The sequence below is a fragment of the Anomalospiza imberbis genome, chromosome 2 (genome assembly GCF_031753505.1).
Source record: "Anomalospiza imberbis isolate Cuckoo-Finch-1a 21T00152 chromosome 2, ASM3175350v1, whole genome shotgun sequence".
NCBI classification, from domain to species: Eukaryota; Metazoa; Chordata; class Aves; order Passeriformes; family Viduidae; genus Anomalospiza; species Anomalospiza imberbis.
In genome coordinates, this window is record NC_089682.1 from 81076723 (window position 1) to 81099086 (window position 22364).

The 22364-nt window shown below is 42.7% G+C and overlaps 2 protein-coding genes across 3 annotated transcripts in view; one reads left to right on the top strand and one right to left on the bottom strand.

Annotated features, from left to right (window-relative positions):
* Positions 1-473: 473 nt before the first annotated feature.
* On the top strand, positions 474-7248 carry RFXAP (regulatory factor X associated protein). The gene is made up of 4 exons (XM_068180388.1): positions 474-598; positions 1664-2429; positions 4979-5086; positions 7039-7248. Exons 1-4 carry the CDS (start codon positions 474-476, stop codon positions 7147-7149), a joined length of 1110 nt encoding a protein of 369 aa, XP_068036489.1. The 3' UTR covers positions 7150-7248.
* A 1899-nt stretch (positions 7249-9147) lies between these two features.
* Positions 9148-22364, bottom strand: part of SMAD9 (SMAD family member 9) — a 46171-nt gene continuing 32954 nt past the window's right edge. For both annotated transcript variants that reach the window (XM_068182030.1, XM_068182029.1), the window contains exon 7: positions 9148-20221. In XM_068182030.1, the coding sequence (XP_068038131.1) occupies positions 20078-20221 (144 nt within the window). In that variant the 3' untranslated portion in view covers positions 9148-20077. The remainder of the gene's footprint in view (positions 20222-22364) is intronic.

The following is a 22364-nucleotide window of genomic DNA, read 5'->3' on the forward strand; positions in this document are numbered from 1 at the left end:
GAGCAGCATGCTGACAGCCACATAGGCTGTCACCAGAGGCAACAAAAAGACTAAATGGGAGAAGCCAAACAGCATCCCTGTATCTGCACTCTCAAGTGACAGTGGATGAAGAGCAAGGATACAAGTATGATAAATGGATGTGATTCATGAATAAGTTGTATTTATATCAACAATTTGCAAAAATAATTGGAAAAGTATATGTGATTAGTGTTATGAAGCAGATGGGTTTCTTCAAGAATACATGCGGAAAGCAGGATGCAGGAGTTGGATTCGGCCTTGGGAATGGAGGAAGTCAGGAACTGACTCCCAAACCAAAACTGGCATCAACTGAAGTTAGAAGACAACTCCCAGAGCAGGATCGACCTTGAATATGAATAAAATTGGGACCACTCCAGATAGGGAACCTAAAATTGTGGTCTTATCTATAAAGTAATAAGGCTCAATTGGAACATAATGCATCAAGCTCAATTTGCATGCGCAACCTGCCAGGTCGTTCAGAGGACAGCGAGGAAGACCTTCAGCCTTCCTCCAAAAAGACCCCCGAAGAGACAAGAAGACCCCATAGCAACAATGGGAGCATGCGCTGTGCAGTAGTGAAGTACATTTCAAGAATCAAAAATAGGAGGAACTATTGATGAATATGTACTAGCATACAGTAGATAAGTTGTGTTTGGATCCTTTGTCTTTTGTACTGGTGGCAGGGTGAGAAGCGCTCCCTGCACCCCGAACGGTTTCGCTTATGCTTTATCCGAACCATTGCCAAATAACTCTTTGTAACCACTTCATTATATTTGATTGTATTATTATTATTTTATACCCCAATTAAAAATTGCTGCTAAATTTCAATCTTGTGATTTATGAAATTAGACATATGGGCCTCCATTCATAACACAAGTACAGCCTAGAGCCAGCATTTATGAAGATCAGTGGCAGGAAAGCTCGAGTCTGGACAGCCATCACATCACCACACCAGGACAAGAGGCTGACAAAGTGTTGAATCCCAGAAGATGACAGGGTAATATGTATGTCTCTAAAAACGATAGCTGGATAGCAATGGAGCCAACCAAGGACTGTTTGCACTAACAGACGAGGATTGCTGGTGTTAACACTCTGTGAGAAAGAGCAAGATGTGGCTGGAGACTGAGGCCATGTGGAGGGAGGGCAGCACTTTTCCAGGACAAACAGCCTTGTTAGAGTTACTGGAGATGAGCTCAACACAGCATCACACAAGCCCAGGAATGAGGGCAAGATGTGTCATGGACTGTGGGAGGAGATCAAGACCATCGAAGTTCCTTGAAGTTCTCTGAGCTATTTCCCAAAAGATCTGAAAGAACACACTGTGCACAATAATTAATTTGCACAGAAAGCGAGAAACCTGTCTCGCTTGAAAAAGTACCCCCCTCCAAGCTTGGGCAGCACCTCTTGTTTTCTCTTTTCTCTCCTTTCTTAATTTCTTTTTCTCTCTCTGACCCCTCACCCCCTCTAATTCATCTTTTCTCTCTTTCCTTTCACCCTGCCCCTATATCCAAAACCCACTGCCGTGCGCTTACACGGCAGGTCAGGGACTAACACACCAATTCCCACGCCAAGCGTGCAATACGCTAATAAAACTTTCTGATTGCTTGCAGACCCTCTGACTTCCACCACTCCTTTCGATCACGAGCATCTACCACCCGGGGCCAAACCACACCGGCGGCTCTAACACGGCCACAAGCGCTTCACGCCGCCGGTGCCGCGACAGCCCCGACGCAAACTCCGCCGCAGCGCCCCAGGGGGCGGCGCCGCCATTACCGGGGTCCCGCCCCTCAGCGCGGCTGGGGCGCCTGCGCGGTGCGCGCCGCGCCTGCGCGGGAGCGGGGCGCTCCGGCACCGGCCGGGCCGGCCCGGGCACCGCCGCCCTGCAGGGCAGCCCCGCCGCCGCTCCCGCCTCCTCCGCCTCCTCCTCGCCGCCGCAGCAGCAGCAGCAGCAGCTGACGCTGCTCGTCATGCAGCCGGGCGGCGGCGAGGAGGAGGCGGCCGGGGCGGCGGGGGTGGTGTTGCAGCCGAGCGCCGACCCGCAGCTGCCGCCCTCCGCTAGCGGCGGCCTCATGGTGTTCTACGAGCTGGGGGCCGCCGGCGAGGTCGAGGTGGGGGAGGAGGAGGTCGAGGCGGCGGGCGGTGAGAGCACGGCCAGCCTGGAGGAGCTGGAGGAGGAGGAGGTGGCGGTGCCGGGGGCTGCGAGCGGCGAAGCGGCGGCGGGCGGCGAGTGCAAGAGCTGCACGTACGAGGGCTGCAGCGAGACCACCACGCAGGTGGTGAAGCAGCGCAAGCCCTGGATGTGCAAGCGGCACCGCAACAAGATCTACAAGGACAAGTACAAGCGCAAGAAGAGCGACCAGGCCCTGGGGGGCGGCGGGGCGGCGGCCGCGGGCGGCGGCCCGCGGGCCGAGGTGAGGCGGGGGGCGGCGGGGCCTCGGTCAGGCCACCCTCAGGTGCCGCGTGGTCCCTCGGGGTAGGGGCTTTCCTGGAAAACCGGGGTCTGTCAGACGGCCAGAGGAAAGGGAAGAAGTTTAGGGCCGTCCTACGGCTCGCTCTTCTTCCTGGTTGCCAGAGCAAACTGCGTTTGTTTTCCGCTCTGACGTAAATTGTAGAGGCTTACAGCTATACCAGATACCAAGAAGAGAAATATCGCTGGAAGATGCTTCGCTTGCAGCGTGGTTTTTTTCCCCGTGGTGGGAAAGTATAGATAGATCTAAGAGAGATGTCAGACAGCTGGTGCTGAAGTGTAGGGTTTTAAAGTCACAAAGGCCGTTGGGTATCAGGTGTATAAAAATCAGTTGTGTATCACTTCGGGATGCTTATTAGTTGTTACTTGTATATTAAATGGCAGGTAAATATTTCGACCACTGCTAGTTCATACTTAACTTGTATAAGCTAATGTATATTGTTTAGATGGGGAAATACTATCAGTGGGAAAACTGATGGTAACGTTCAATTTTTTAAATACTCCTTTTCCTACAGTTTGTGACTCAGCTAGGACCATACACTTCTGTGATGGTCGCTTGTACAGAGTTAGTGTTTCAGATCTTGTATTTAGATGAAACAGAAAAAGGGAAATAGTTTTACACTTGAAGGTGCTGAGTGGTTTGTGCTCAGAGGGTTAGGTGTAAAATAGTGATTGTCAGAAGAAAAAAAATCTCACCTGGCACTCCTGCTAAAAGCAACCTTTTTCTGTCATCACAGCTGTGTCTGGAGTCGTGTTGCTGGGAACTGATCTAACTGCAAACTGACCACCCAGATATTTTCCTGTTTCTGGATTTTTTCATGTAAATATAATAGTAACCATACTGGGTATCACACAATACAATCTTCTTTTGTAAGTCTGTAAAAGCCATGAGGCAGGTGCTTTAAAAAAGGGAATGCTGCTACGTAATTCTGCTAGGGAATATGCTAAGGAATATTCTCTCATCTTTCGCTTTCAGTTTTCCTGATGTATTCTGTAACTATAAGTGATACGTGTTCCATACAGTATTTTGGATTTTTGTTGAGCCCTCTGAGCCTCTGGTAGTTATATTCTGGTAGTTTGTTCAGGTCTGCTACCTGGTGTGAATACTCTCTTCGTTTTTGAATCTTTGGTGTCAACCTAATTTGCCAGGTAGTGTTTACATTAGTGTTAGTGTTTACATTGGTTCCTTGTGTTCCTAATACTTACTTGGAAGGCTTGCGTCTTAAGTTTTTTCCTTCTCACATTGAAAAGGCCTAGCATGCTTGTTTCCAAGGAAAAAGTTATGCACTTTTATAATCCTTGCTGTTTTTTGAGTCTTGTCTAATTCTAATAGCTACTTCTCTATTCAGTGAGGTCAGAGAAGCTGTACACATTATTCAAGAGGAGAATGAATTCTAAATTTATATTGCAGCATGACTTTCCCTCCCTTCCCTCCCTAATAGTTCATCTTGCTCGATTCATGGTGCGTCTACACAAATACTTGTCCTAGTTTAAAAAAGGGGACAGTATGGGAGAAGGGTAAAAATGCTGCATTTCATGTAGTGATGGATTCAAACTTTTTGATCTGTAGCATGAAATAGTGATTATTGCATGGGTTTTCTTTTACCAGTTTGTGTGAGTGCAGGTTGCTTTGAATGTAAGGAAATTAGGGCCTGAACTTGCAGAAGAAAGCAGGGTATTTACTGCTAAATTTACTTTTTTGCAGTGGTGTTTATTGAGACCATTTTCAGTAGAAGTTCCTAGGAGAAGTTTAATTTTTCACTTCTGTGGACAGGATAGAAGTGGAAGATACTGAGATAGTTTTTTGTTGTTCCTGCTTTTTAACCCTTTCAGGTAGATGGAAGTATCAGTAAGTTTTGAATGTAATACACATAGGATTCAACATTGATTGAAATTTTCAAAACCTTTCTTATTTTCCTTACAGCAGATTGTAGAGCCACATTGTACTAGTATGTCTCATTCAGATGACTGGTGATTGTACAGACAACAGAATAAACTTGGGAAAAAAAAAAAAAAGCCTGTGGCTTTGGCAAGTTTAGTATAGTGTTCTGAAGTATGTTTTGGTTTTGGTACTACAAGGATTATTGTCATTCCTGCCCAATTACAAATGGTAAATAACATCCATTTTCACAAGCTGGAGGCTGACCTGTTGTGAATTACTTCATTTTTAAGAAGTCCAATCAAATAAATTGAAGCCATTAACTAGCCTTAGTAACCTGTTCAGTTTTGCAGTATAGAAGACTAAGTCAGCTGCATTGCTTCACTCTTGCCGGTGAAATAGTGAAAGAAGGTGGAAAGAAGAGGCCAGGTCTTGAATAGAGAGATTTCAATTCCTGTGCTCTTACTTTTCTCTGCAGATTAAGGAGACAAATGTTCTTTACTGTTGGGATTTTCAGTGTATGACTGTATCAGAATTCATAGTCTGGCCTCTTTTTTTTTTTTTTTTTTTTTTTTTTTGTTGTTTTGTTTTGTTTTGTTTTCTGTCATGTGCAGGATAGTGTTGAAGGTTCAGTGTCTGTCACAAAGCAGAGAACAGGATCCATTGGAGATCGCCCAGCAAGACCTACTCTTTTAGAACAAGTATTGAATAAAAAGAGACTGGTAAGTCTTGTATTTGAGATGTTTTGAATTCAAATAAATAAAGGCAATGTAACAGTGTTTACCTGTCACCATAGTGAAAAAAGAAAATCAGTTTAATGAGCATGCACTGCAAGTGCATATTTTCAAATTTGAAACATGCTTCAGAGATGTGTGCTTTGGTGTCTCTGTGAAGAATACTAAGATGACTGAATTTAATGATCTGAAGTTTTGGTAGTAACAGATGTGATGGTTTCTTTAGGGTAAATAATACTTACAGTATAACTGAGATGGTTTTAGCTTGTTAAACCAAAGCCTTAGGTAGAACAATGAATGGACTTTAGGTCTGATGTAAGCTTTACTGTGGTGTGTTTTAGAAGCTGTAGATGTATCATATCAAAGTTAAAGTTTACGTGCGTTGATAAAGCAAACTAGGTAAACAGTGCGATTTATAATATTTGCAGACTGCATGAATGGCATGTGTCATAAGTTTTTTTAAACACTGGTTTCTCCTTTAACAAGTTAAGCCCAGTGCAGGGAAATCATTCAGTACCTACAATTTGTTCGGCTTCTTCACTACAACTTTCTTTGTTGCACGTTTTTGCAGTCCCTATTCTTCAGAAACTCTTGGGGCTGTAGAAGCTATTGGGACTGTTTGTCTTCTCTCTGTTACCTGTGCAATTAAGGCAATTTAACAATCCTCATTGTAGTGCTAGTTCAGAAATTTGGAAAGCCTTAAAAGAAACATTATGTCAGTCTTAGGTATACAACTACCTCCATGTATTTCTTGGTAATACTTTCTCAGTGATAGCACTTTTTTTAGTGATTGTGTCTAAATCTCAGAGGAGTATTCATAGCTTTTCAGTTTTTATGAGGAAAACAAGTAATGAACTATGGAGTAGTTTTCATATTATCTCTTGTTCTTCATGCCCCACTTACGGGCTTGCTGCCCCCTTTCCTGGCTGTTTCTATTGTCGTGGATTTAATTAAATTTGAAAGGTATCTTATGAATGAAACATTTTTTATTTTTTTATAGACGTACAGTAACCAGAACTTTTTCAATAGATGTTCAGAGTTTTTGCACTAATTATGTCAAGGCTGTTTAAGAACTCAGAATTCCTTTCAGTATTCGTGAAATTCAGATTCTCCTTGATCGGGTTCTTGCTTCTCTCCTTCTCCTCTGACTTGCAGTTGCAATACCTCTTTGGTTGTATCACTGAAGTGACCATGGATAATGAGCAAGCATCTAGGGAATTCATTCAGCTGAAAAAAAAAAAATCTCAACCTTTTCCTGTATTAATTTTTGGAAGGATCAATTCCCAACCTGATTTGCCATTTTACCTTACAATCACTTGTGCTGCCATCATTCAGGCATGAGAGTAAACAGCCAGGGTTGGATTACAGACTGCAACTATTTAGGACAGGAGCCAGATGCAAATACTTTTAGATACTTTTGTCTTTTGATTGAATGCAGAGGAGTTTTTTAACTCATTCCCTCTAGATGGACTGCTGTTTTGAGATACTGGGAAATTCTGGACAGTCAATGAAAACCATCTTGAGTTGGAAGAGACCGAAAAGGATCATTGGTCTGACTCCCTGCTCCTCACAGGACTGCCTAAAACTAAAATATGTGCTATGGGCATAGTCTTCATGCTTGAACTCTGACAGGCACATGAGCTTTGCTGCAGGATTATAATATTTTATTCATTTATTAAACTGCTTTTGAGCTATCTGTAGTGGGAGATGTACAAATTAGCTCAGTTGAAACACAGCTGTAGAACTGAAGCACAACTGAAGGATGTTTTGGTTCTATTATGTCAATGGATTACTCCTGTTTGCTATAGTTACAGGGTTTTGTGATGTTAAGCAACAGCAGTGGGTAATGTGCAAATTAATGTAATGGAAAAATATTACTATAGTAGCTATTTAACATATGTGAGTTTTGTAAAGTAAAGTTCACTTTCTCTCTCTTTCAGTCCCTCCTCAGAAGCCCAGAAGTAGTACAGTTTCTACAGAAACAACAGCAACTGTTAAGTCAACAAGCTTTGGCACAAAGGCAGCAACAGTTTCAAGGAGCACCTGGGTAATGAGGAAAAATCAGTGATCTGTGGATGAGTCTTGTGCTGAAGGAGGGACAGGATCTGTATTTTGTATAAATACAAAGAATCTCAATGTTTAAACAAAAATGGAAGTTGCTGTTGTTACCTATTTGTTTCTTGTTTGCACTTTTGAGATTTTGAGCTGCTTGGGTGTCTGCAGACTTGTGAGCAAATCATAGAATGGCCTGGGTTGTGTTATGGAAACTTCCCAGTCTGGCCATTCACAGGACTCTCTGACAGTCACTCTCCCAGTGCCAGAGACTTCAGCTTCTGGGACCAAAGCTCCTTCACTGCAGGTAGCTCCAGTGATCAGACAGGTGCCCCACTTGACTCCCTGCACACCTGGCTTGCAGTCAGACCAGGTTTCCTTACTGGTTTGACCCCAGGTCTCAGACACCTTGTTCCATAAAGCAATTTATTAACAGTGTGATAACAGAGAAACAGCTTGGGCTGGTGCCTCTGAGGAGGGCTCTCAGACAAAGTAACTCCTGGGCTTTTATACCATCACAGTCGAAGGCAAGCCTCACTCTTCCTCCTGAGTCTTCCCTTCTGAGTCTTCCATTCCTGCCATGTCCCTGTGTCCATTCACCTGGCTAGCAACTCACCTTCATGCCTTTTGTTATGCAAAGAGTTGGCAGTTCACTGCCTCCTTTCTTAGCTCCCACCCAGAGCTCAATTTGCATCTCAGTCTGCATCTCTAACTGCAGCTTACAAATCAGCTACCTGCACCAGATGTATTCCTCAGCAGATGGAAGGGACCTTGAAAGATCATGAAGTTCCAACTCCCCTGCTGTGAACAGGGATGCCTTTCATAAGACCAGGTTACTCAGAGCTCTGTCCACCCTGGAACACTTCTCAGGGAGGGAGTATACATACACAACTTTTCTGAGCAACCTTTTACAGTGCCTGACAACACTCACAGTAAAGAATTTCTTCCCAATATCTAATATAAATGTACTCTCAGTGTGAACCCATTCCCCCTTATCCTGTCCCTACATGCCCTTGTAAAAAGTCCCTTTCCCATCTTTCCTGTAGGCTCCCTTCAGGTAATGGAAGGCTGCAATTAGGTCACCATGAAGCCACCTCTTTTCCAGGCTGAACAATTACAATTCTCTCAGCCTTTCCTCATAGGAGAGGTCTTCCATCCCTCTAATCAGCTTGTGACCTGTCTCTGCATTTGCTGTAACAGGTTGATGTCCTTCCTATGTCGTGGTTTCCAGAGCTGGAATGCAGTCTACCAGATGGGATTTTCACCAGAGCAGAGGGGCTGTGATGAGTTGACTTTGGCTGCACATACAGATTTATAAATTTCATTACCTGCTACCCTCTGTGCTTTCACAGATAGGTATTATTTTCCCATCTCAAGAGCATCCTCCACCCATTCAGATGTCCAAAATCGGGCTATGACTTGGCTTAGATTCCATCAAGATGGGTGCTCAGGACTGGAGAAGCAGCACACTTAATTATTGGACACCAGTGTTGGCCCTGTGCCTCCCACTCTCCTTATTTATCACCATATTCATGCTTCATCAGTTCATGTCATTTTTGCTGCTTTACTTTTGCAACATACAATTTACACCACAAATTATTTTCCCAACAAGGTTAAATCTCCTTGGAGCACACACCGGGTCTCCCCATCCTGCATTACCCACTAAGTACACCCAGGTATTTGAGCAATCTTATAAACAGGTTTGCCTTTTCCTATAGGGAGAGAAATTGACCCTGATTTTCCCAGCCACTTCCCATGTATAGTATGGGGACCTTATCTCCTCTCCCAGTGTGTAGGGGTTTTGTTTGGGCAGGACCAGGGAGGTTTGCAGATCTGGTGTTAACCAGTCAAGTGGCTTCTGTTAAATTTACATCCCAATCCTTCCATGCCCCATTACCTAACACTTAACACAGTCTTCAGCAGTCCATTATACCACTCAGTCTTTCCAGAGGCTTATGGGGGATAAGGGATGTGATGTCCACTCAATACCATGCTTCTTTGCCCAGAAGTTTATGAAGTTGTTTTGAAAAGTAGTCCCATTGTCTGATTCGATTCTCTCTGGGGTACCGTGTTGCCACAAAATGCGTCTCTCAAGACCTGAGATTGTGTCTTGAGCAGTGGCAATGGTTTACAGGGTTTGTTGCCAGCCAGCCAGTTGTTACCTCTACCATGGTGAGTATGTGCCATGTATTTGGCATGTTCATGGCAGTGGTCCAGTTTGCCAGGCCTCACCATACTGGGAACCCATCTGCTGCCCTCTATTCCAGGGAAAGTTTACTTCAGTGGCTTGGTTGATTGCAGCACATGCTTTTCATTCATGAATGGTCTGTGCAATGGCCTTCATGGTGAGGTCCATCCCTCAGTGATGAGCCCATCTGTCTGTTGCAGCTGATGTTTCATGGCCCCATCAGGTTATAAATAGCTCACCCTTCCACTCCCAGTCCAAGTGTACCTAAGTTAATTCAGTTATGGCAGCCTTATCTACCTGTTCTTCAGTGGCGTGGTTTTTTGGCATGTGAACATCTCCCTGATGTACTTTTCCAGTCATGTTTTTGACTGGTGTCCTGCTCCATTGCAGGTACAGTCCAGCCCAGATGAGTTTATCCCTGCGTTGCCAATTGGTCTTCTTCCATTTTTGAAGCCACCTCCAGGAGTCAGGATAGAGACAGGTCACTTTTCTCATTCAGCAATCTCTAGGGCTAGTTCAGGTAGCTTTCACCTCTGCAAACTGGCTTGACTCACCCTCTCCTTCAGCAGCCTCAGTGACTTGTCCACCTGTAATGGTTTCCTGCCACACAGCAGGATCCGTCACTAAATAGGGCACAGCCTCTTTCATCTTCTGGTAACTCATTATGTGAGGGTGCTTCTTGTACACAAGTCTCCTTCTCTGGCAATGCTCCAAAATCTTTGTCTTCTGGCCAGTCCATGATTTTTGCCAGAATTTCCAATTGAGCCCATGTAATCAATGCTACCCTCTTACTCCATGTAGCACTGGCTGCATGATCTGTTACGGGGATGTTTCCTTTGAAATCTGCAGAAGTCTTTTCCAATTATTTGTAAACCTTCATTTTAATATTTAATTTGTCAATAAAAATTTGTTTATGGTAATAGTGTTTAGCTGTACGTCCTTTTCTACCAAAATTATAATAAATTAACATTTTTCTATATAAACATTTACAGTTAAGTCAGTCTTTGATGACAATCATTGATGGAAGTCAGTTACTTTCTGTGCACATTGTGAAACAACGTTCTGAAGTTGAGCCAGTCCAGTGGCATTACCTAACAGCAATTGCTCAGGGATATGAGAAACTTATGTCCTGTAGAATCTTGCACTGAAGACAAAGACAACATGCCATCAGAAACTCAATCCAGTAGTTCAGAAAAGTGCAAGAAGATGATACATTTATTACCTAGAAGTTAAGTAGTTTTGAAATGCTTCATTGTGCATAGCATGTAAAAAAATTTTGCATTTAAAAGTTCCTAAAGTGATAAATGGCAAAAAGCTTTAAAAAGTTTCAGGTGAAAAGTATGAAACTGAGAGCTGGACCTTGTTGCATGGTGTTATTTGAAGTTACTAATATCTTATATGTGAAATATGACTTAATTACAGATAAGAATACCACTAATTTTTAAGTGACTAAATTAAATTTTAAAGCTTTTAACTCATAATAGTAAATAATTCAAAATCTAGTCTTTTTCTTCTCAATAAGGTATAGTTAAAATTCTTTTATTAAGACAACAGATCTCTCATCAGCTGCAATGCCAGACTTCACAGGTTTTCAGCCAATTAAAATGAATTTGCAATTGACTGTGTTAAGAATCCAAGCACTATATTATGTGTTTAATCCCATTTTTTATTTATAAAAATAGTTTTGTATTAAGCCACATTTCTGAATAGAGGTTATCCAAATGGGTTAGGTGCTTATTATCAAGTACTACTTTTATATTGCAGCAGTTTGATCCACTAAATAATATTTCTTCAGCAGTATTTGTTAGTTTTATGGATTTTTACAAGCTCTGCTTTTTGTATGTACACAACTTGTTTTGTAGGGATTTATTGTTTGTAGCATTGTGCAAGTTGTTCTTTAAAAAAGAACTTGAAAAACTTTGTATAAACAGTTCTGGGCCAATAAATGAGTAAAGTATTTGGTTTTTCTTTAAAAACAAGTCTGTTCTTTTTTGTTTTATTAAATTTGTATGAGTTTTTCTTTCTGTGCTAAAACAGCCAATTCTGACTAGATGGCATTTTGTGTTTCAAGGTCTTGTTATAGGAAGTTATTTTAGATTTAAGCAAAATCAGGTTACTTTTCAGTGTATAAGAATATATGTGAAAACATAATTGGCAAAAATTGTAGAATAATGTATTTGATTTTGTTTTAAATGGTCAACTTTTAAAAGGCGAACAGCTCATTTGGGTGGACAAATCTGATTAAACTTTTTTAAAACCTAAACTCTTGGGGCAGAAAATTGGCACAGGGAATGTTTGTTAAGACAGTGCTGAACATGTTGTCTATGTCAAAACAAATGGCAGTTGCTGAAGCTGTGCATAGAGATGTTCAGTAGAGTGCAGCTCACGTATCCTGTATTTTTGTAGTCTGTGATAGCAGCACCATCAGGCTGGTGCAGACACTGGGAGATGTGCTGGTAGCAGTGCTCTCCTGTTAGGGCAGAAGATCGGATGGGATTCCCAAGCCAGCACTCTCTGTGTAGCTCTGAGGCCCATTATGTTGTCTACTCCCTTCTGTTATTGCAGAGCAAAATCTGAATTTCAGGAAGATGGAAACATGACATGTAAGAGTACATTCTTACTATATCGCTCTTTGTCCTTGAGCAGTTCAAGAACTGTGCAGCTGCTAGTCTCTCTTTCCACTAAGGTCAGTCTGGTCCAGAGAGAAAGCTTCTTTCCTGGGGCAGCATCACTGTTCATTGACAGCCTGTCAGATCAGAGTGTCCCCATCAAAAGAAAGCTGAACCATCCTCTTGAATCATCAAATCTATCACAGAATAGTGAGAGATTCATATACTATACATGAAGATTTTAAGCTGAATTAATTTTCAATACATTTTCTTGTGTCAAGCGTCCTATTACTCACTTCGTGCAATTACTGATTCCTCTTGCCTAAGACTGATTTGGATGAATAAAGGCTTTCTAAATGCTCCAGTTCCCAAATAGTCACTTGTGGTCATACTGGGACCTACAGCCAATCTCTTTAAAAGAGAAGAATGGGAGACAACAAGCGAAGGAGCTCTTAAAACAGAAATATCTTTATTAACTGTAAAACACAAGACGTGAATAATCCCTTTTACAATAGAATAATTCTGGACAAAGAAAGTGGAGTGTGTTAAAAAGTTTATTGTTTAGACGAAATGTGTTGTCTTTAGAATGCCTCAAATCAAATGTAGCAGGAGGAATGCTTGTGAAAGTGTCCCCTTGGTTAGCAGTTGTTCCATCTTTCTTGGTACAACACGGTGTGGAATAGAGTACTCTAGGGCTGGTTGGAGGACTCCAAGCTGCCCGGATCCCTCGTGCTCCTGAAGCTATGTCTGTGATTTTTTATTCTCCAGAGGCAAAAGCGCAAGTATACGCAATACAGTACTTGCATATACAGCGACCTACGCTGGTTTACAGAATGTCACAAACCGTGAGTAATACTTGTGGATAGTGCAGCTGTTTTGCTTTGCTTCTGATGAAAAACAGAAGGCAGAATTATTCATAGACATATGCAACTCTTGTTAATCTATGGATGACTCACAGTGCTTTTCTCACCAGGCTGATAGGTCATAGTTGACACAACCCCATAGTTAACACTCCTTGCTCAAATCCACCATTTTAGCCCCTTGCATAGAGCTTTGCAACTTCATGGCTTCATTGATCCACACAAAAAGGCCTGTTTCTTCCCTTTCTTGTCTCACTTCTCAACCCATTTATATCACAGAGGTGATATGAAATGAAGGTTTAAATTGCTAACACTGACTTATCTGCAGAAAGCAGGCTGTGGTACATTTAACTTGTACTTTAAAAGTATTACAAATAATTTAAAACTCCAATTGCTTGAGTAAGTGAAGAAAATTTATCTGAATGTGCATTATCTCTGCTCATCGTTATATTTGTTCCCTTGCTCTTGTTTGCAAAGCTTCTCATAGATATAACTGTGAATTAATAAGACAACACACACTTTAGCATCAAATAAACCACTTTGAAATATGATGTGCTCGCTCACTACTATGACAGTGCAAGGGGTCAGATTTTACCAAGTTTTCTCTAGCTTTTCTTTGCTGATGAGGTCTGTATTTAAAATTATTAACTGGTTGGTCTATTTCACCCTATGCTATTCATATGCAATATTATTTGAATACTAACACAGAATATAAAATAGCAGCATCCAAGGATAATTAAAACACTATGACTGAAGATCTAAAATGTGTTCACAATTAGCTGCAAATGTTCACATTGACTGCAATGGAAGAGTAGTTGATTCTGGAGGACATAGTGGTTATGTCTACCTGGCGTGAGAGACATGGCCTGCAAATTAGATTTGTTATCTATACAGCCACCAAATTTGCAAGCATGGTCCAGGTGCAAGTGGAGGTGTCCTCTAGCTAGGATTCTCATGTGCCTCACCTCCCTGGCAGAGAAATGTGGCATCAGTATGGCAATGTAGTGTAAGGCACGCCTGGGCAGGGTGTCTGGAAAGCCCTGGGGTGAACATGTAAGAGGATTCTGGCTGCTCCTGGCTGTTCTGGAGCTTCCTATGGGTAGATATTGGGTACAAACCAAAGGCTGTGTTCTGTGCTGGTCCCCAACATGCAGAAGTGTATGTCTGTCCTAGAGACACAAAGTGATTTCTCTCAACTGAACAAAGACTAAATGCTCACTCGGGCTTCCTGTATCTTGCAGAAAGGTGCATGGAGCTGCCATGAGGAACAAGCCCTGTTTCAGTGGCTGCAATGAAGCCTCCAGGTTGAGAGCTTTTTAATTCACAGATCTAAAGTCTCACAGAATCTCTCTCCTCGCTGCAAGATGGGACTAATTCTGTCAAGCTCTTTTTCCATGGTAACTTGACCTCTTAGTTGCTCTTAGGGAAGCACACTTGTCCATCCTTATGTACTGTTAAAAATCTGATTTCATAGTCAGGAGTTCTCATGAAGGTTCCTGCTGTTTTCCTTTGGGCACTGCAGTTTCCCACCTGATCTTGAAATGAGCTGGTTTGTCACAATTCCCAGGTTAGATGCTCTCTCTATATGTCGTCCACATCTTTCAGTTGTGCAGTTTCTGTTCAGACTGCATCTTTCTTTGAGGAGCATGTACTGGATGTGTTTATAGTGTCCTTGAACAGTGCCCCAAAGCTGAGCTCCTCATTAGTCTTGTGGCGAGGCAGAGGGTAATCTTCCAAGTGTGGTTCCCAAATGCAACCAGAGCTCACTGTCTAGAGTGCATGGGACACTATTTGCCCCACTATATCAAATGGCTTAATCAGGAAGCTGGCACAATCTCCCAGGCCGGGTGTATAGGAAAAATCCAAGCAAGGATTGTGGTACTTCAAGTTGCTCCTAAAACAGGCCTTGAGTGGCTGCCTGAGCATGTACTGCCTTGATACCTCCAGCAATGACCACTGGGCTTATCTGCTTGTATGCTTCCTCCTCCTCCTCAGTCTCTTCACATCTCAGTGCATTTCTGGCTACTGGAACACCCATGAACTGTAAATCCTCTATAAAAATTTTCTCAGCCCCTTCAGTGGGGTCTCCACTCAAAAGGGTTTGGGTTCAGATGTTCGAGCAACAGTCTGTTCTCCAGGTTTCTCCAGAGCGAGGAAGTCTTGTTGCTGGCTTGGTGGGCATCTGGGACATCATTGTCATCAAATAGTTTGGGTTGGAAGTGACCTTTAAAGATGATCAAGTCCCAACTTCTTGCTATGTGCAGGGACACCCTCCTGTAGACCAGGTTACTCAAAGCTCCATCCAACCTGGCCTTGAACAATTCTGGGGATGTGGCATCCACAACTTCTCTGGGACAGCTTTTTCTGTGCCAGTGTCTTCCCACCCTTACAATAAAGAATTTCTGCCTAATGTCTTAACTAAAACTACCCTCTTTCAGTAAAGCCATTACCCACATGTCCTATAACTACATGGCCTTCTCATCATATAAATCTACATTTTAGGCAGCACTTCTCAACTTTGAGAAATGGTATTTAATTACCCTACCTTATGACTCATTGATCTTTTTTTGTTGTGTTTGATTTTGCTTGTACTAAGTTAGTTTATGGGGAGCCAGGGGAAGAGGTGAATAGTACAGAGGAGGTAATGTTTCTTTCCTTTGCTGAGCACCATGTAGTGCTACAGTACTCCTAAAAGTTATAGTTGTACCAGATCAGCCTTGATCCAAGAACATTAGTCTTATACATGATACCCCTTTAAAGCTCCTAAATTGATCAGGCTTTTTTACTAATTGTTTTCATGTAGTCAAGAAGCAAAGTCTCTGCCTGAGCTGCCTCTGTAAATCCAGCTGTTTGTGCAACTCCTTAGTCACTGGTGAGATTCATTTGTAGAGCTGATAGACAAAGGTGGGTGTTGTAAGCCAGGAAGAACAAGGGCAGATTAGATAAGGTTGCAGTCACAAATGCCGTGTTTTCTGCATTTTAAGAGGGGTGTGCTGAGGATGATGTTTACAGCAAGAGATGTTTGGAGTGCTGATGTTATGCTGAGAGAACACTAATACGAAATAGCTAAGGAGAAACATGTTTCATCCTGAAAGTGCTAACAGAGAGCTCCTTCCTGCGGTAACCAGTTATCACTGAATCTCCACAGAGACCCAGAGGATAATGTATATTGGAAGGGATCTCACCATGGCATCAAGTCTGAGACCCTGTTCCAGACATGGAATGCTTAGAGAAGGCTGCTCAGGGCAATGAAAGTCTTGACACAGTACCTGCTGGAGACATGGAAGGGATTTCCTCAACTCCAGCTGATGCTACTTTGGGCCACAGTTACCCTTTATGCTTCTGATCCATTACCCTTCAGACTGAGCTCAGTGAAGCATTCTGATGAGGAGTAAACACGTTGGTGGAAGAGCTACTGATGGGGAGGGTAAGCATGTGCTGCACCTTGCAATGCTACAACCACTGCTGGGCTGTACCTGGGCAGCTTTCCCTAGGCAAGGGGATGGGACTGAGCCACCCAAGCAGCAGCGCCATGGAATGGCTCCAGGCAGTTACAGTGGGAGATTTGCTCCTGTCACCTTTGGATGCAAACAGCACATTGATACTGGTGCTGCTGAAGAACTGGCAGCAATAAAGTCATCTTCTCTCGACTATTTAATAGGAAAACAAGTGGTGTACATACCATGCTGAATGTGCTTTATGCCTCTGCCTCATTAGGCTCCCACTGCTGCCTGCTGATGCATGGTACTCCTCCACAGAAACTTTTAAGAGGCTATGAACTGTTGATGACTCAAAAAAACCCATTTTGAAAATCTGCCTTCAACTAAGTAGTCTTGCTGTAAGTGGTTTTAAATCTCTCAGGAAGACTGTCTCCAAAGTCTAAGCATTAATGAGTAGAACATTTATAAAGACCTTACCTTAAACTGACTACAGGTTTAAAGGTTCATGAAGACCTTTGAGCAGAAATTGTCACCTTCCAAAGTGGGGAAGACATTAGAGATACAAAGTTATATTGCTGCAAATTGTAAGAAACCTGAATTTTAACCGATTTCAATTCACATATATTAGAGAAGCCTGTGAAAGAAACTTTGTTCAAAAAGAAAGGGAAATAAATGGTTTATTAGCCTTACTTTTTATCTCTGCATCTGAGCAGGGGTCATCTTATTTACTTTTTTTGTTTCATCCACTGTTACCGCTCCTCCCATGTACTGTTGGCTTTGAGAAGGAGCTGTCAGCTTCTGCATGTTTGCACAGCACAGTGGGCTAAGCCCCCAGAAACCACCAAAATAGGAAACAACTGACACAGTGGTATCAGCCTTTCCAAAGGCTAAAAACAGATGGCTGTTGCCAGAATTGCCCAGAATCGAGTGTTTTGATCCAGTTTTCAGCAAATTATTAAATTTGCTGAAATTCATCTCATCCTAATACAGGTGTTTTAAATGGATCAGAAGAATCAGGCTTCAGAAATGCCTCTTTTCTTACTAGTAAGGCAGTATTAAAGTGACCACCTTAAATGAGATGCATATATGGACTACATGGTAGCCAAATCCTATTTGTAAAACAATTACTATAAAGGTATACATAAAGGAAAGGAAAAACTGCTCTGAATTTACCATCTTCCATTTAAACCAAAGAAACACTTGCTGAGTAAGCATCATTACTAGGCTGGGAAAGTCACCACACCTTCATTGGGGTTCCCCTCAGCTATTTTTGGATACATCCAGTGTAGCAGTCTGCATTTGAGCTAATGACTCTGAATTCCCCTTATACTCAGGAAAACACAAGCATGCTCAGAGTGCAGTGTATTTCACCTGCTTGAAATACCTTGTGATTAAACAAATAATGCCTCTGAAGAAGCTGCTTCTCTTCACTGGCCATCCAATTTTTTCTCTGCAGCATTGACAGAAAACTGAGTTCAGGAGCTGCCCAAGAGCAGATGCACCTCAGAACATTTCCCTTTGCTCTCTGTGAGGAAGATGACAATGCTGGAAATGTCTACAAGGAACTCCTAGGCTTCCCTCTATATTAAAAGGGAAGGAGGCTTCAGCCTAAAAGGCAAGGAAGAATCTAGGATAAGGGACAGAGCTAGATCCTGGACAGTAGAGGTGATTTCCTCTGTCCTTAGCTGCTAAAAAAAAAAAGGAATGAGCAAAATCAAAAGGTGCTCATCCTTGAACAAAGGTGCAACTGGAGAAGAGGGGCAATAAATATGGTAAAAAATGTTACTAGTATCTGATCACTTAGGACAGAGAGAGCTGAGGAAATGCATTTTTCCAAACTGATGTCTCTAAAGTCTGCTAAACAGCAAATGGCCCACCTGGAATTTCTTTATATTATTATTATTATTATTATTGTTATTGGATTTCATTACTACAAGAGATTGTAATGTTTTTCCTATCTCACAATGACACTGCTGACGTCAAATGGTGACAGAATAGAGTTCTTCACACTTACAAATTTCCTATACAACTTGCTATTACTGCTCAAACTTAACAACAATTTATCCTTCTATGCCCTCCTAATGCTGCAGGCAGCTTAAGATGCATTCAAATGAAGTAACACTGTTAGTTTACTCACTGTCTTTCCAGTGAATGTTATTTCCTTTTGCATGTGTGATACAGCTGAAGATTTCAGGTGTCCTCTTCTAATTATGCAGCAAAATGTGTAGCACCAGGTATTGTGTGAGAAGAAAATAAATATTCTGAAAAACATTTTTTCCACTAATATTTCTACCTGTGCTATGGAGGAATGATGTTGGAGATGTTAGATGTTATCACTTTTTCTGACCCTTAAATAAAAACAATTTTCAGTGGACTGTTATGCCTGGAAAGAAATAATACTCAACTCTTTCAGCAAAAGGAAAGACCATCAAATTGTAGTAAGATTTTCACTTGTCTTCTCAGCAAAGGTTTCCAAGTGGACAGCATTTTGTGAGGATGGGAATGGGGTATGGGAAATCGATTTCCCTGCTTACAGAAGGAACACAGACGAGGTTCTGCACATGGATTCACTCTTTACTTGTTCATGGCTTACATTGCCTCACCATCCTCTGCAGGCAAGACAAAAGCTCAGCAAATGAAGAAGCCTGTACCTAAAATGAGAAACCATCCATGGGGATGTATGGAGTAACTGGCAGGGGAGCCCTCTCAGTCAGACCTGAGCAATGCCATCAGATCCCAAGGACTGGCCCAGTGCAGGGGATGGACACGGCTGACTCCCATTACATCCTTTGAGTGTGGGGCTTTCTGTTCCCAAGATGAATGATAAAGTAATTATTTGCTTCTTCAATGCACATGTAATTTCCTTTTTCTGCATCACAGTTCAAGTCCCTATTAGGTGTACCCTTGATATCAGCACAGCAGTCTAAATACAGACAGTCTTAACTTTAAAACAAATTATATCAATACTGTAAAATGGATAGGATTTAGTTTACATGCTGGACACATATGCAAGTATGTATGTACTTTGCAAAAAAGCGCTGGAAGTTAATTATTCTTTTTAAACTCATGGGCATATATTGATTTTTTTTTTTTTTACTTAGGAGCTTGTTGCTTTTCAGTGCAGCAGTACCGTACCCTACTATGTTAGCAGTATCAGACCACTCAGATTGTCCAGAATGCTCTGAGAGATATAAGGTTCCTGTGCTGAACATGCTCCCTCCTCTTGCCAAATCCCAGGAGAGACAGTGTGCATCAGCTCTTCTGAGGATTTGTTGTCCAATCATGGTTTGCAGTAGGGAGACAGACTGGAATGGCAGTTTAGTCCTTCAGTTCACTAGATAAAAGTCATCTCTATGCATAAGTCCTGTGCACCACCTCAAGTCCTCTTCTGGACTTGAAATCAGGATGTAAGATGAATATAAATGGCACAGAGATCTGACTTTGGTGGCCTGCAGAGGGGTGAATTTCACCTACTAGGAACAGCTACAGCCAGGTTTCTGAACCCATGTGAAAGTGCTGGGAATTTGCACCATTTACTGGCTTGGCTGGGGAATGAAGATGCTCACAGGAAATGTTTGACACTTTTGCAGGAATTTGGCTTATTTTGTACTAGAGAACAGATATGCTATACCTGAATTTCTAAACTTACTGTACTGGCATCAGAGTAACTAGAAACCACAAAATGAAAAAAAAAATTTAAAAAGAGAGTAGACTATGTATAGATATATTTACATCTACATACATCTACATATAGAAGCTTCTGTTCATGGGTATTCTATAAGCCACTGCCTGCAATAGCATCCATCCTAAGGGAATTCTAGAGATCATTCTTAAGAGACTGAGGAGATGGGGTTGTGAGGCGAGCCCATCTGTGTCAGCACCTTATCCAGCCATTGCAATGGTCCATGCAGGTGGATCTCAATCCAGCAGGGCGTGCTTGTAACATCTTGGCGATGATACTCTGCTCCCCAGCCCTATAAAAGGACCAAAAAGTGAGGTGGTTTTTTTAAAAAAGAAAACACCCAAAACATTAAATCATAACTCCAGTGCTGATAGTCTAACACAACTACAGATAGTCCACCACCCAAGTTCCCAAGATTTAATGCTTTATCCTAGGGATAATTTTCTCTAGAAACTTTGCTCCTTTTTAAGGTCATTGTTATCATAATTACCAGGGACGCAATGTTATTAAATTAAAAATCTCAGTCACACTTCCAGGTGCAAAGAACAACTGGCATGGAAAGGCCTGTTTCCAAGCTTGGCTGCCTGCAAACAGCCTGTGGGGAATAGTCCCTGTTTGCACCCCAGGGACATGCCCAGGAAAGTCTGGCAGACTGCTGTCTTTCATTAACAGGCCTCTTTCATTAACAGGAACTAGGAATGGTCCTGGGCACTGCTTCGTGTATTGGTAGAGATTCATCCTGTTACTCTAAGACCTTAGAATTTCTAAGTATTTGTCTAAACCTCTGGACACTTCCAGCAGTTCCTATGTACCATACTTAGCCTATGTATAAATATTTTCTACAGGTTTTCTATCCTTGAACATGTCCTCTTTGCAAACAAGAGTTCCCTGCTGTCTGCTGTGGGAAGTCCTGCAGTAATTTCTCCAGCTCTCTTGGGGAAGATAAGGGATATGAAGCATCTGAGACAAGGTGGGAATGGGGTGCTGGCAGGGAGAAGAGAAAACCTGAAGTACCCATGCTTCAAGGAGCAGGTTTAAGTTAGGAAAAGGCTTTTCTCCCAGAGGGTGGTTGGGCACTGGAACAGGCATCCCAGGGAAGTGGTCACAGCACCCAGCCTGACAGAGTTCAAGAAGCATTCAGATAATGCTCGTGGGTGTGATTCTTGGGGATAGTGCTGTGCAGGGCCAGGAGCTGGACTTGATGATCCTGATGAATCCCTTCCAACTCAGTGTATTCTATGATTCAAGCAGGCACAGTGTCTAAGCAGTGCTAAGCAGGCAGCCTGACGTCACAGCAATACAAGGCATGTGAGTCACAGCCCAGAGTCTTGCAGCTCACCAGATGTCTCACTGGCAGAACTGAACTCAGATTTCCATAGGGCAATGTGCAAAACATGGCCCCACTACAGGATGAGGATCTTCATTTGTGGGATGCTGATCAGACACTGAGTCATACCTGTCATTATGACAGGTATTCTTGTCATGAAAAAAGGTCATGGAAGTATATTAAGACTGATGGCTGTCAGAGTCACCAAAATTTGAGAGTGCTGAGCAGCTCAGACAACTGTGGCTGCCAGCACAGCCACTTCTTTAGATGATAGCTGGAAAACTAGGATCAACACTAAAACGAGATGTCACCATAAGTGGTCTGGATAAAATCCATGCTAATTAATGAAGAAAAGGGGAAAGAAAGCAGAAGAGTAAGATATGGACCCACCAAAGCCCAAAGAGTACTTCCAAACAGACAGCATTTTTCTGAACTGCAGAGCATTTATCAGACTAGAAAGAGCCTGTGTTCACAAAACCTCAGATTGACGTTCTGTAAATGTTTGCATAAAATGCCAGCACGGTCAGACTTCTGAGATGGTGAAGTCACAAGTACTCAACTGCAGTGAAGATACACAGCCAGGAGAGCAAGTGTCAGAGGAGCTGGCACACCTTGCTGACAGGCAGGACAGAAAATCCAGAGGAACAGCAATTGCAGGATTCAAGCACAGTGTGCCGAATTTGGGGGAGCCTGGCAGGCAGCTGGCCATCTCCCTCTGCTGGCAACTCCCAAACACTCCCAGCCATGCTGTCTCTGCCTGGAGCACCCCCAGGGGAAATGCCAGGAGGGCAAGGACCCTTGTGCTCCCTGTATATCACTCTTGGGTTGCAGGTAGCCTCCTTCACCCCAGGACTGAGATGAGCCCAGAGCTGGAGTTTTCTTAACGAGGGAATGAAGTGAGTACAACTTTCAAAGCTGCACTGGTGTTTTCCACAGATGGTGGGAAGGGGATACTGGTACCCCCATGGGTCCTGCTGCTCCTGCCAACACTTCCCACCTCCAGTGGGCAACAGGTCTCTCCAGCCTAGGCTCCATGTCCCAGAGTGCTGAGCTTTCAAGTCTGCTGGGTGTTCCCCTTAGCCCCAAGACCCAGGGAGATGTGGGAGAG